General features: G+C 58.9%; 2 protein-coding genes across 7 annotated transcripts in view; one reads left to right on the top strand and one right to left on the bottom strand.

Moving 5' to 3' along the window:
- Positions 1-12: 12 nt before the first annotated feature.
- Positions 13-13,282, top strand: part of ZNF276 (zinc finger protein 276) — a 31,869-nt gene continuing 18,599 nt past the window's right edge. Inside the window, exon 1 of one of the 2 annotated variants that reach the window (XM_055412910.2) lies at positions 13-148. The gene's annotated coding sequence lies outside the window, so the exon portion shown is untranslated. Of the gene's footprint in view, positions 149-13,174; positions 13,273-13,282 lie in introns of those variants that run through there. The other variant, XM_055412909.2, reaches the window with a different exon arrangement.
- VPS9D1 (VPS9 domain containing 1) lies at positions 3,656-13,264 on the bottom strand. Of its 5 annotated transcripts, none has more exons than XM_055412904.2 (15): positions 12,928-13,103; positions 11,598-11,673; positions 10,184-10,276; positions 9,902-10,064; positions 8,546-8,657; positions 8,411-8,473; positions 8,045-8,097; positions 7,849-7,936; positions 7,656-7,741; positions 6,873-7,327; positions 6,520-6,649; positions 6,094-6,302; positions 5,777-5,861; positions 4,484-4,588; positions 3,656-4,344 (listed from the first exon to the last, which is right to left on the bottom strand). In XM_055412904.2, exons 1-15 carry the CDS (start codon positions 13,024-13,026, stop codon positions 4,251-4,253), a joined length of 1,911 nt encoding a protein of 636 aa, XP_055268879.2. In that variant the 5' UTR covers positions 13,027-13,103; the 3' UTR covers positions 3,656-4,250. The 5 variants fall into 5 exon arrangements, with proteins under 5 accessions (XP_055268879.2, XP_055268880.2, XP_055268877.2 ...); XM_055412905.2 differs by having other exon boundaries at positions 10,184-10,273; XM_055412902.2 differs by lacking the exon at positions 11,598-11,673 and having other exon boundaries at positions 12,928-13,264.

Raw genomic sequence — 13,282 nt, 5'->3', positions numbered from 1 at the left:
ACAAATACAACGCACCTGGACTGCCCGCGGGGCGGAGTGAGCGGTGCACAGTGGGCCCTACCCCCAGGCTGGCACGGGGCGCTCTACGGCCGCGGGGGCAGACCGCCAGAGCTGGTCCCTTGGGAACGCTAGGCCGCCAGGGAAGCAGGTACCGGGGCTCCTCTTTGGCAAGGCGGGGTCCCGGGCCGAATCTTGAGGGCGGGGTTACCCCGAGGGGGCGGGACCCTCCTCGTTGCCTAACGGGGATGACCGGACAAGGGGAAGAGGGCGGAGCCGCCCTCTGGCTGGGCGGGGCCGGCGCTGAAGTGGGGCGCCAGACGTGCGTTTCCGTGTGATTTAAAACAGCAACCCGGTGGTCCATTTGGTAGGACTCCGCGCTCCCGCTGCTGGGGTCCCTGGATTCCATTCCATTCATGGGCGGGGAAGTTCCTTGTGCGCGCCTCCCAAAAGGAAAAACAAAACAGCAACGTGGGCCTCTTTGACTCGATTAGAGATTCCAGGCATCCAGGCCCAGATGGGCCACAGCTTCCAGTTTCCTTATTCTGGTTTTCCTGCCTAACTCACCGTTAAGACTGTGTGGAGGAAAGATGGCGGAGGGGGTTCGCTTCCTGGGCAGGCAAGGCTCCGCGATTTCTGGGACCCTAACCTTGGCCACCTCATGCGACGAGTTGACTCACTGGAAAAGAGTCTGATGCTGGGAGGGATTGGGGGCGGGAGGAGAAGGGGACGACAGAGAATGAGGTGGCTGGATGGCATCACCGACCCGATGGACATGAGTTTGAGTGAACTCCGGGAGTTGGTGATGGACAGGGAGGCCTGGCGTGCTGTGATTCATGGGGTCGCAAAGAGTCGGACACGACTGAGCGACTGAACTGAATTGAACTGAACCTCTCCACGCCAAGTGGGACCTAACTGGGGAAAAGATTTCTATACTTTGAGAAAAAGATCATAACCAAGTAGGGAATCTGAGGCGAGCGGTGTTTTGCCGAGCACCGCTGAACGGTTCCAGTCTTTCACTTACTGTGTACTTGACTCAGCCCTCTCCGGGCTCGCATCAACCCTGAAGGGACATCTGACTTCGCACACCTCCAAGTGCATCCTTGTGTGAAGGAAGAACAGCTGCGCTTACTACTCTCCTCAGTTCACAGTGGTTTATGGTGGGTGCACAGCGCCTGCCACTCTGTGGCATCGTCTATGGCCTTGCCCACGGCGCCCCTCCCCGACAAAGGCGATCGCTGAATGTGGTGGACACACCCTTGGAGCACATTGTTACCAATGTGCAGGCCTGGGTGTGGACAGTGTTCTGCTTCGTGTATTGCTCTGCTGCTCCACTGGGGCCCTCAGTGGCTGCAGGTGCTTGCTTTGGATTGTTGTGTGCTGCTCCAGGGAGCAGGTCCCTGTTTTGGTGGGACCCTTGAACCTGGGTAGGTCTTGGCACCGTCCTTCCATACACAGAATGAAAATGAGGTTAGGTCACAAAAATGCCTTGTTTTTTCTTGAGATGCTCACTCTTGGAACCTAGTCACATGCTGGGGGGATGCCAGCAGCTGTATGAAGGGCTAGATAAAATTCAAACTCCACAGAACTGGGGAATGTGAGCTTATATAATCAAGTTAAGACGAAGTCAGACTGGATGAGGGTTGACCCTAAGCCCAGTCAGAACAGTGTCTTTAAGAGGAGGAAGGTTACACACTTCGAGAGGAGACATATGATGGACATAGAGACTTGCAGCCAAGGGCAGAGGCTACAAGAGCCCCCAGAGCTGGACGAGGCAGGGAAGGTATCTGTTTGGCACTCTGCCCGCCAACGGCTCTGTGGACACCTTGATTTAAGACTTTAGGGCTTGGAGAGTAAACTTCTGTTGTTTTGCGCTCCCCAGTTTGTTTTGTTATGGCATCTAGTTAGTTACAGGAAATGGATGTGGGCCTCGCATGACTGTCCTCACAGCCCTGAGGCCCTTGCTGATGGCAGAGGTGTAGGTAAGTCTCCAGATGACCCTAACCCCTGGACTTCGTGTCACCCCAGCTTGAAACCTGACCTAGTTGATGCTGGAGGGGGGCAGAGATGAGATTTCCATACTGAATCCTGCCGAAACGGGAGTTTCAAGAGCAAAGCAAATGGCTGTCTTGTGTTTAAGCCACCAAGTGGACTGGTTTGTCACCCAGCAGGCCGCCCTGCCTCCTGTGACCTTCAGCTACAACCGGGAGTGGAGTAGGTAGGTGGGAGGGTCAGTTGATACTTACCTTGGCCCAGCATGCTGCACACCACATGTGTGGCCCTGTCTCCCAGGCAGCACTGCCCTCTGGATTGTCCAACCTTATCTTCACCAGTCCAATGCCTAGGTTTCCTATCTTATGTTTTACTTTGCGTTTCTTGATTTTTAAAATGATTTCAGACACTTCTTATGCTGATTAGCTTTTAAAATTTCTTCTTAAGACAGACTGTTCATAGCCTTTGCTATTTTTCTAACTGGAGCTCCTGCCATTTTCTTGTTGATCTGCAGGATTTTCTGTGAAGAATCCATCATTCACTCGTTCTATGAAGGGCCATGGGCTGGGAGAGGCTTAAGGACTGGCCCAGAATCACCAGCAGGAAAGCTGTCTGATCAGGGGAAGGAGACAGCCTCAGGGCCAGCAGGGGCCTGCCCGCTCAGGCCTAGCCTGAGACCCACCTTCACCTCCACCTGCTCTGTGAGAGGGACGGTACAGTCCTATCCTTGAGATGTTCCCACCAAGGCCTGGACCAGAGGTGTCATCCTCCCCAGGCTTCACAGCTGGCTTAGACCCATGTCCAGGGCTGGGGGCTTTCTTCTGGAGAGGTCAGGGGTAGGAGGCAAGGGCAGGAATTCAGAGGCCGCAAGTTCTGAGAGCAGGGCAGGGTGAGTGGGTGGGTGTCTCCTTGTTTGTTCCTGGGGTGCTGGTGGGCAGGGGACTCCTGCTCCCAAAGGCTCCGGAGACAGGCAGCTGCCCCAGTGCACTGGGCCTGTGCCTACCCTTCAGGTTATGTCCACTGGTACCCTCTGGCCTCTGGAGTCAACCTGCTGGGCTCAAAGCCAGCTCTGCTCTGGGAGGTGTGGCCTGAAGGAGGCAGTCACCTCCTCATGCCTCACTTTCCTCATGGTCTCCTGCAGAGCCCTGGGACACTGTGCACACAGGATGCATAGTCAAGTCCAACTGAGCCTTTCCTAGGGATCTGCCCACTCCTCCCATGATGGGCCTCTGCCGTGGTGGGGGGCCAAGGCTCTGCCATGGGGGGCCAACCGCCCACCTCCTTCCCTGGCAGATGCTGTCTGGGCTGCGGCCAGGCCACCTGTCTTGTGTTCTCCAGGGGCCCCTGGGTGGGCTGCCCACCTGGAGAGCAAAGCTGACTCCAGAGAACTCTTCAGAATAAGTGCTCCAGGCTTAGGTCCTGCCCAGTGATGACCTCTGACCCTGCCAACCCACTAGGCCCCACAGAGTGTGTCTAATGCTAGAGGGAGTGGCCCCTGCAAGACCCCACTCCTGGGCAGAGGGCTGGGAGGCAGGCTGAGTTTGGCAATGGCCCCCTGGGCTCTCTGGGACTGTCTGGTTCCTGCCAGTCAGCCAGGCGTGGCTGTACTGCCCAGGCCTCGGGCTGGCCAGTGGGGTGGGGAGCAAATGAGCCATGTGGAGGGAGATGCCAGTGACCTTTTTATTTCCAGTTGGGTCAGTGGCTGCCCAGGGGCCTGTAACAGTTTGTGGGCAGGCGCTGGGCTTTAGGCAGGTGCTGACCCAGGCTTCGCACTGACCCCAAAGGGGCTGAGTGGGGGTGGGGATTGGTGGGGGGTCTCAGGATTTCCATGCCCACTGCCAAGGGTGACGTGTGGCTCAGAGGTCCCAGACATGGGTAGATGCCCTGGGACCACTTGGGCCTCCAGGACAGAGTGGTCAGTGTCCAATAAATAAACAGTATGGTCTGAACCCACCTGGGCCTCGGGCCTCTGTGGGGGTGATCAGCTCTCTTCTCGACTCAGACAACAACCTGGCTCAGGGGGCTCCAAACGTCACGGGAATGTAGGGGAGCAGAGCTGCCCTCGGCCAGGCCCACAGCCCCCTCAGTCCTCGCGCTAGCTGTCAGCAGCCCGAGCCGCCAGGATGTTCATCCTACCAGGAGCAGAGGGGCCTCCTTGAGCCTTGGGGGCTGAAGTCAGGCAGGGGCAAGAGCCCCTCCACGGCTGGCCTGCTGCCCCATGCAGGTGTCTCCTGACCAGTCCTTGGCTGGCCGGTCCTCCACTACTTGCCCAGGGCCCGCCGGGGCAGCAGCTCCACATAGCTCAGGGCACTCTGCAGGGATGTCAGGCAGTAGCCCTCCTCTCCAATCAGGTACCTGCGTGGAGGTGACACCAGCACCTGTCACTGGAGGGGCTGCAAGGCAGAACCTCAATCCTGCAGTCCCATAGGGGCTGTCGGGGGCTCCTCTGGGCCGCGTGCTGAGGGTGGGGCAGAGACGGGCTCGAGGACCCCACCTCTCATGGATGAACTCCTCTAGGGCTGCACACTCCGACACCAACTGAGGGAGGCCACTCTTCAGCGCCACAAAGGACAGGATGGGCAGCAGGTCATCAGCACCACTGTTGGGGAAACACACAACCAGCCAGGAGGCTCCAGGGACCCGGGCAGGGGGGCCCGCTCAGTCCCCAAAATCCTGAATCTCCAGCTCAGTCCCTGGAGCAGCCTTGAGCTTGCTGGCTGTTCTCTGTACTCCTCTTACCTGCCACAGGGGATAGGGGGTGGGCTTGGATCAGCATGACAGAAGACCACCTGGGAGCACTGAGGCCATCCCGAATGGGGACCCTGTGCTACAGAGCCCAGGGCTGGCCCAGGAAGGAACCCTTCCTCATTCCTGTGCACTTGCCCGAGCCCAGGGACAGGCTGCTGGAGTGGGAGGCCCATGTTCCCAGGCAGCCTGTTCACTCCTGAGATCAGTGTCACTCATTTGCCACACCTGGTACCCCAGACCTGATGCAGGAAGCCTCTCAGTGAGTGAGGGAGTCCCTGGGGGATGGTCAAAACCCCGAGGAAGGCCCCATGGGTCAGTGCTCTCTGCCAGAAGCATGAAGGCACAGACCAGGGACTCCTGTTCGCAATTCCCTGGGAGCCACACACCTGCAGGGACACTCCCCACCCTGTCTGGCTCCTCAGAAATCCTGAGGGAGCTTGTGTGGGGACTGGGACTCTGAAACAGTTTTAGTCCTGGGACCCTTTCACCTGCAACAACTTTTCTGGAAGCCAGATGGTGAAATGGTAAACCCAACTGCAGGCCTCTGCACAGGTAGGTGACACAGCCTGCCCACTCGGCTGCAAGCTCAGGTGCCTTCAGGGCGACCCTGGTCTCTGGCACAGGGTAGCAGAAGGCAGAGTCCTGGCAGGTGCTGAGGGTTCACCAGTACCAGGGCAGGAGACTGCCAGCTCTAGGCTGGCCCAGGTGAGTTAAGGCAGGACATGGTGGGGAAGGCCCCTACCCGCATCGGGGGAGTCTGGGCAGGGACTAAAGAGGCTTCCCCAAATGTGAGACAGTGTGGACAGAGGGAAGGCACAGGCTTTGAGAATGCCACCGGAATACAGAGGGGCAGGGCCCTGTCGTCTGAAGGGCTGGAGCCAAGGGTCTTTGGTGGGAAAGGGCCATCGTGTCCTTAAGGAGAAGCAGTGCCAGGCAGGGTGAAGCGTTTCTGCTTTCCTGAGCCTCTGAGGCAGCCACAGGCCCAGCGTGCCCCCCCAGCCCCACCCCCACCTCACATTAGCACCCTTCTGGGACTCACATAGCGGCGATGCCAGGCTGCAGCGCAGCCTCCCGGGCCCGGTAGTAATCCTCCGCACAGGCGCAGATGACCCGCAGGGCCCGAACTGAGGCGCATAAGTCAGGCTTCGGGTGAGGGGGTGGGGACGGCGTCCCAAACCAGCCCGGGGCACCGCCGCACCCCTACCCCGTGCAGGATCGGGCAGGGCAGGATGAGCACCGCTTCGGTCCCAAGGGACTCCTCCCCACCAGACAGGCCCAGGCTGGGGCTCAGGGGTGCAGACTCAGGGTTCCCCGTGGGACGGGACACTGCTCTCCCTTCCCAAACCACCCCCTCACCAATGCACTCCAGCTTCTTCTGGGGGCAGCTCTCCAGAACCAGCAGCCCTAGCTCCTGGGCTGCGGCACAGTAGGGGTAGGGACCCGCTCCCGCGGCCTCGGGGTCCTGCGGGAGGAGCCTGGTGGGGACGCCGATGGCCGCCGGGGGTGCATTCCTGTACAGCTCCATGCTCCGGCTCAAGGCCGCCTCCCGCAGGCGGTGAACGCTCCTTGGGTGGAGAAAGGCCAGGTTCAGCGGCCCAGAGACCCCGGCCCCGGGGCGGACGGAGACACGGCTGGGGGAGCCGGCCCCGCCCAGAATCCTGGGCGGTGGGCGTGGCACCATCTGCGAACCCGAAACACCTGAGGCCGGGAAGGGACGGCGCCCGCGGAGGGAAGACACCCGCGACGGGAAGCACCCAGGTGGACCTCGGGGGCGGGGCCTACCTGTAGACGGCCAGCAGCAGGGGCCACAGTGGGGAGAAGAACGGCTCCTCTATGCAGGCTAGGCAGCGGTCCTTGGAGGCGGCCGTGTTTAGGCCTTCAAAAGCCAGGAGGGTGAGCGAGAGCAGCCTGTCTGCCGGGAGCAGAGCCGGCTCAGCGGGGACCTCCAGCCCCTCCCCGCAGAGACAGCCTCCTCGGGGTGGGCCTCGCCGCAGGCTGCTTCTGGGCTCCTTGGGAGGGCGCTCTGCCTGGCCCTGCCTCCCCTCCCCTTGAAACCCTGCGGCCTGGTGAGCTCATTCCTGGGATCACAGGGTCACATGCAGCTGCCCAACCGCCCACCTGTCTTGGGGCCTCACCGATGGCATCGTGTATGTCCTGCACGGTGCCCTTCAGCTGCTCCAGCATAGGCTCCTTCCTCACCCCTGGGGTCTGGGGCTCAGGCCGCTCCCCAGGACCCCAGCCCCTCCTCTCAGGAGTAGCCAAGAACTGTTCTAGGTCCTCGAAGGAGCTGTCCTTGCCCAGCAGCTGGGGTGAGGGAGGCCCTGCGGGGCTGCCGGGGCGGGGTGGGCTGGCGCAAGGGCCGTCTGGGGGCCTTGGGGCCGGGCTGGGGCTGGGCTCCAGGGGGGAAGGCATGCAGTAGAGGCTCTGAGAAGGCCGGAGCCTCCGGCTTCCAGGAGCCAGCAGCCCATCGGCGTCGGGGGGCAGGGAACAGCAGCCGGGGGCAGCGCCCTTGCTCACGATGGGGTACAGCGCCCGGTACACCGCGCACTGGAGCTTCTTCAGGAGCTGGGAGATGGGGTGGTCGGGAACGCTGTGAGTGGGGAGGAAGCAGTGTAGAGGGCAGCCCCGTAGGGCTGGCGGTTGCAGCCTCCTCAGCAGGCTCTGGGTGGGGGCTACAAAGCCCGCCCAACTCCCCCACCCACTGGTCATCTGGCTCCACTGTGAGGGATTTCAGAGAAGGGACTCATGGATAAACCTTGTGAGCAAATGTCCCGCCCCTCTGAGAAGGCAGAAGGCCTGTGAAAGGTCATCAGGGGCCTACTGCCCCTGCAGTCACCCCAGACCTCCTCCTCTTTCCCTCTTAATCCTTTCCTCTGCCAGCAGCCTGCAGCCTGCTGGAGGGAGCTGAGGCCTGATACCTGAGCAGGTGGGAGACCAGGCTGGTCACCAGGGACAGGTCCCCTGGGCTCCTCTTGAGCTTGGCCTTCCAGTGCTTTGGCCAGTCCTGCAGGACAGGAGCCCTTGGGAGAAAGCCCCGGGAAGCCCCTCCTCCCTCACCAAGGCTGCACCCGGTGGACTAGACCTCCCCACCCCACCCCGCCCAGCACTCACATGGTCTTGCTCATACTCCAGGATGGCGGCATAGAGGGCCCGCTGCTCCCGCTCCTCAGGGGTCAGGGCAACCTGGCTGCAGAACCTCCTGGAAGGAAGGACAGGTCTGGGGACCTCAGGGCTGGACAGGCAGGCGAGAGAGGCCCTACCTGCTCCCTCATCCCCCGAAGTCCTGGGACCCGAGGCAGGGACGCACTTGTTGGCGGCCTCCTGGAGCCGCAGCCGGCGCTCTTCCATCTTCCTCTGCAGCTGGGGCAGTAGAGTCAAGGCCCTTTCTGAGTGGCATGTATGGACCCCAGGTGTCCCTGAGCCCTGCCGGACACGGGCCGGTAGGGTGGGTGGAAGAAGGCAAGTCCTAGTAGACCTGAGGGGTGGAGAGGAGTCTGTGGGTGCTGGGAGGGGCAGGGTGGCCTGTGCAAAGGCCAGGAGGCGAGAGGAAGCAGGCTGGGCAGGAACCACTGCCCCCCGCCCCCCCACAAGGATGCTGGGCTCTGGCACCTCTCCTCCTTGCCTCCTCCCTCAGCTTAAGCCTCTGGACCCCAAGGCTGGATGGAAAGGATACTGTGTCCTCCCGGGCCTTAGCAATCACCAGGTTCTCCATCATCTGGCGCTGCAGGGACAGGGTCTAGGACAGGAAGAGGGAATAAGGCCTGCCCCCCTGGCAACCCCACTCCACATGGTCCTGGGCCCCACTCACCAGGGATGTCTTCTGCATGGCCTGGCTGGGGTCCAGCCGGGCCATCCGGGCCTCATAGGCAGCCTTCAGCTTCTGATTCTGCAGGGAGGCCTCTTCTAGGGGTGTCAGCTCCCTGGAATGGTGACAAGCTGTGGTCAGGCTCCAGGAAGCCCACAAACCCTCCAGTCATCTGAGGACCCCTCCTGACCCTCCCTTGAGGCCACAAGGTGAGGAGGTGGTGATGGGGGCCAGCAGGAATGTAAAGGAGAGAGGACATCTGGGGTGGAAGGGAGACACCTGCCCCCCTGAAATATGGCCCTACTGCCTAAACTCCAGACCTTTAAGCAACTCAGTCATATGAGTTTCTGAATAGCATGAAACTCTTTGAAGGCACCATGTGGGCTAAACAGCCAGTTTGCAGCGCACGACAGGGAGGTCACAGTACTCTCTGACAGCCACTGACAGCCCTCTCACCATCCAAAGTTTCAGTCTAATATCCTCCTGCTTTCATGGGTGGAAGGAGGTAAGCTGTGGGGCACAAGACTGTCCTGGGACAGGAGTCGGTGCCTGGCCCTGCCCCAGAGCTGCACACGCAGAAACAAGTGTAGCAGTGGCTCAGAACCTGGCAGCAGGAGGAGCCCGTCCCCTTGCCTATCCTGCTGGGGTTCTGGCATTTGTGTCTTGGGATCTTTCATCAGCTCTAGAAAGAAAATTGTCTTTATCTCTTCAAATAATGCTCCTCTTACATTTTCTTTGTCATCTGTTTCTGGATAGACCTTCCATGTCTTTTTCATGTTTTCTTTTTGTGTGTGTGAGCCATTCAGGAAAACCTTTAACCTTTTATCCAGTTCTCTAGTTCTCTCTTCAGCTATATCCACTCTGCTGTCGCAAACCTGTACACTTCTTTTTGGGTCCACATGTGTGCTTTTACAGGAGAATGTAATTTGTTTCCATTGTTTTTGATTAGTTTTTAAAAATAATTTCAGTATTTCTTATTACTACTTGGTTCTTTTTCAACCTCTATTATAAATAAGGGTCAGATTTTACAGTTTCTTTTTCCCTAAAGGTATTTTAAAACTTTTTTATTTCTCTGAATATAGAGAGCATGACTGTGTTATATAATCTGTGTCCCATAACTCTATCTGAAGATTTTTCAGGTGTGTTTCTGCTACTGCTCAAACTTCTTTTTGTGCATGGTTGTCTTTGACTATGTACCACTCATTTCATGGAAGTTGAAGGTGCTTTTCTTCAGAGACAATTTGCATTTGCTTCTGGGTTATTTCCATTCTAGGATTCCTTTTGACTAAATCCACCACAGTTATCTCACTGTGCCTCCAAACCCAGGCTTAGCCCACATGCCGTGCTGTCCCATCTTACTTCTTAGAGCTTTGTGACTCCACGACCTGAAGCTTCTGGAAGATCTCGGGTGGCAGGAACGGAGAGAGCTTCCCTCCCTCATCTGAGTACACCCGGCGGTGTCGACTAGCAGGGGAGGGCACAGGCGCAGCCACAGGCATGGCTGGCCTCTGGCATATTTTCCCTGTAAGACACGCACAGCCAAGGATCCACATAGGGGCCCCACATTCCACAAAGGAGAGGCAGACGGGGTGGGGGGTGGGGGGTGGAATGCCCCAAGAAAGCTTTTTGCTGGACACCCACCAAGCTTGGCAGCTGTTGACTGGGCCCTCTCCAGACACTGCTCGGCCAGCTTCAGCATCTTTGAGGTATCAGGGGTCATAGTTTCCCCAGCTTCTGGGGAGCAAGTGACAAAAACGATGGTCACCATCCCCTCTGTCACTGATCAGATTCTTGCTGAGATACAAAGGCACCCCGCCCCTCATCTCAGACCACCTGCCCTCTATTTGGCTATCCTGACCTTCTGCCTGGACCATCAGAACCTTTTCTCTAACTAACCTGGCCTTTTCTCCCCACGGACAGCTTCACATGAACTTACAGCCCCTCCTCCAGGTGGGCCCTGCAGGCAGTGTGGCTGTTTCATAGAGATCATTTCCTCACCCATCTCCAGCCCCCCCACCCTGCATCCCATGCATCCCAGAGGCATCTATTCTCTGCTCTGCGCTCCATCTTCTGGAATTGCTCCTGTCAGCAAACTCATGCTGGAGGAGCTGCCACCTGACAGTCTCCCATGGACCCCACCAGCCCCAGCTCTTGACCCCCCTCCTACTGCCCTCAGGGCCAGCCCTCCACTACACCCTAGGTCAGCCGCCAGATTTCCACTCATCCACTCACGTGCTGCCCTTCTCCAAGGGTCCCTGACCCCTCATGGTCTTTCCTCTGGGACATCCCCTCAGGGCCTCTCCGACTGTGCCCTACTCCCGTGCTCAAAGCTCTGCTGAGCTCCCCAGGGCGGTGCTCATGGTGGGGACGGCCACCTCCCCCTGACCATGTCAGGCTGCCACACACCTGAAGCAGACCATGCCCATGATGCAGGCCTCAGCTCCTGCCACCTCCTACTCCACCTCCTGTGCTCACTGGCCCCCACCCAATGCCGGCACCTCACTGTCCCCTGAAAAAGTCTGCTGAAGCAGATTTTTAGAGAACATCCCCCAAGCCCTTCACTTGCCCACCTCCCGGCACTCCCAGCACTGCTGTCCCCACTGTGGAAACCTCCTGGAGGCTCTGCTGCCATGCTGGCCTCTGCCCACAAAGTATCCATTGAGCTACCCCTCGTGCCAGAACAGCCCCAGGCCCACCCAAGGCCCTGCCTGCCTCAACTGCACCTCCCTCTCTCCAGACTGCCTAACTGTCTTGTACCTGGCACCCTCCTCGCTGCAGGGCCTCTGGGCCATGCCCAGCCCCCAACCATCGTGTAGCTCACTCCTCCCAGGACTGCGGTTCAGCATTCAGTCTCTGGTCATGTCCCCACCCATCTCTATCCCCTGAGTCACAGCAGCTGTCCCTTCCTGCTCCATGTCACACTCATGCTGAGTGTTCAGGTGTTCACCTGCTAATGACCAGGCAGGTAGGACATGGGACATGCCCAGGTCTGGGGCCCAGAGACCCATCAAAGGCCAAGCTGTCCACAGTCTGGGCAGCACAAGAGAAGCTGTACCTTTAGTGGCTTCCACTTCTTCCAGCAGCACCTGGGAGATGTAGTGGATGCTCCTCAGGTATTCTGTATATGCCTCCTGTGCATATACACAGGGAAGAGAAATGACTTAGGTCATGCCATTAGAGGCAAATAATTCCATCATGTCTGCTTGGTGCCCTTTTGAAAACAGCAACCATGGTGCCTGCTTATCTCTGAGATACACCTGCATTATCCAAGCTGGTTAGCTGGTAACTGCTCTGCCTGGGGCACAAATAACCCTTTTTTCTAGACTTGAAGCTGGTGTCACTCCTTTCTCTCCAGCACGGAAAGGAATGGAGGTTCTCATTCAGTGGGTCAAGGAAGCAGGACTGGCGGGTGCTGCCGTTTCCACTCTATGCAACAAGTTCTTTTCCTGTATAACTCAGGGGCCATTCATTCAGTGGCTTTAAAGAAATATTTCCTGGGAGGTGAATCAGGGACTGTGCTGTAAATCTTAGAGTCACTTTCTGACTCAGTCTGGGAAAACCCTTTCCTGAACCCCAGTGTAAGAATTCCCTGGGCACGCAGGAGCCTATGCCACTAGAATGCTGGCACTTTCAAACGTGTGACCCTCCTGGTCAGGGCTGCCTGACAGAGCTCAGGGCATTTGGAATGACAGCATGGGGCTTTGCTTTTTGTTTGTTTCGTTGCATCCCAGTTCTCGTTACCCACCTTTAAGCCTACACTTCAGATAAAGATAAAATGAATTCCGGGAAGGATTTCTGACTTGTGGGGGCATTTGCTGCCTAGGATTCCAACTTCAGAAAGGAAACGGATGGAAGACCTGAACGCCTCTTCCCTTGGGCGGCCCAGAGTGGCTCCGCCGGCTTTTCCACGCGGTTGCCACCCTTAGGATTAACACCCGTTCTCAGAAACAAGCCGCACCCCTCCCCCGCCGGCACTTCCTACCAAACAAGCTCTGAAGGCGACTGGAAAGCCTCAGTTAACCTCTTCTGCGTACCGTCCGCTTTGGGAATCTGACTAAATCTATAGGGCCCGCCTCCAAACCACACAAACACACGGGACTGTCTCCCAGATACACTTTGGAGGGCTGCTTCCCGGAACCTCCTGAGTCCCTTCACAAATAAAAACCCCTCGGCTCCGACCGAATTGCTAAACAGACGGGGGAAGAAAAAAACAACAATAATAGGTCGGGAGCTGTCCAAGGTCAAGGCCCAAGCCCGAGCCGGCACCCCGGAGTCTTCAGAGAGGCCTGGAGGCGCCCGCCCCGCGGCCCCGCCCTCGCCCACGCCCACCAGGCCGGTCGCGGATCGGCGACCGCCCCCGCCCCACTCCACTCCGCCCGCCTTACCCGGGGCCGGTTGCCGGTGTCCAGCTCGATGGCCCCGTTGGCCAGCTTCATGGCGCACTGCAGTGGCTTCACCGAGCCGTCCCCGGCCGCAGCGGCCATGGCGCCGGCGGGGGAGGCGGTGGCGGCCGAGGGGCGGGGCGGCCGGCTCGGGGCCCGGAACGCAACGTGTGCAGGACCAGGTGCCGCCCGAGCCCAGGACCATCGGAAAAGGCGGTACCGGCAAGGGCCCACTTCCGGCAGCCCCGCCCCGCCGGCGTGCTGCGCGCTCTGCTCCTGGGGCCGAAGGGGCGGAGGTGGGGGTGACGGAGCTCTCAAATAACTTCCTTACGCTGTAGCCAAGAGCGTGTAAGTGCAA

Source organism: Moschus berezovskii, chromosome 22 (assembly GCF_049115385.1).
Source record: "Moschus berezovskii isolate FMDL1 chromosome 22, NW_MosBer_1.0, whole genome shotgun sequence".
Classification (NCBI taxonomy): Eukaryota; Metazoa; Chordata; class Mammalia; order Artiodactyla; family Moschidae; genus Moschus; species Moschus berezovskii.
The sequence above is the reverse complement of the archived record's forward strand: the minus strand, read 5'-3'. Positions and strand labels throughout refer to the sequence as shown.

Bases quoted from the DNA above. Each gene is read 5' to 3' on its own strand.
- VPS9D1 (XM_088830559.1), bottom strand. From the start codon at position 13,026: ATGGCCGCTGCGGCCGGGGACGGCTCGGTGAAGCCACTGCAGTGCGCC. The intron at 7,742-7,848 runs GTGAGTGCTGGG...CCTGTCCTGCAG, and splicing joins TGGAGTATGAGCAAGACCAT to GACTGGCCAAAGCACTGGAA. The intron at 5,862-6,093 runs GTGAGGGGGTGG...TATGCGCCTCAG, and splicing joins GAAGAAGCTGGAGTGCATTG to TTCGGGCCCTGCGGGTCATC.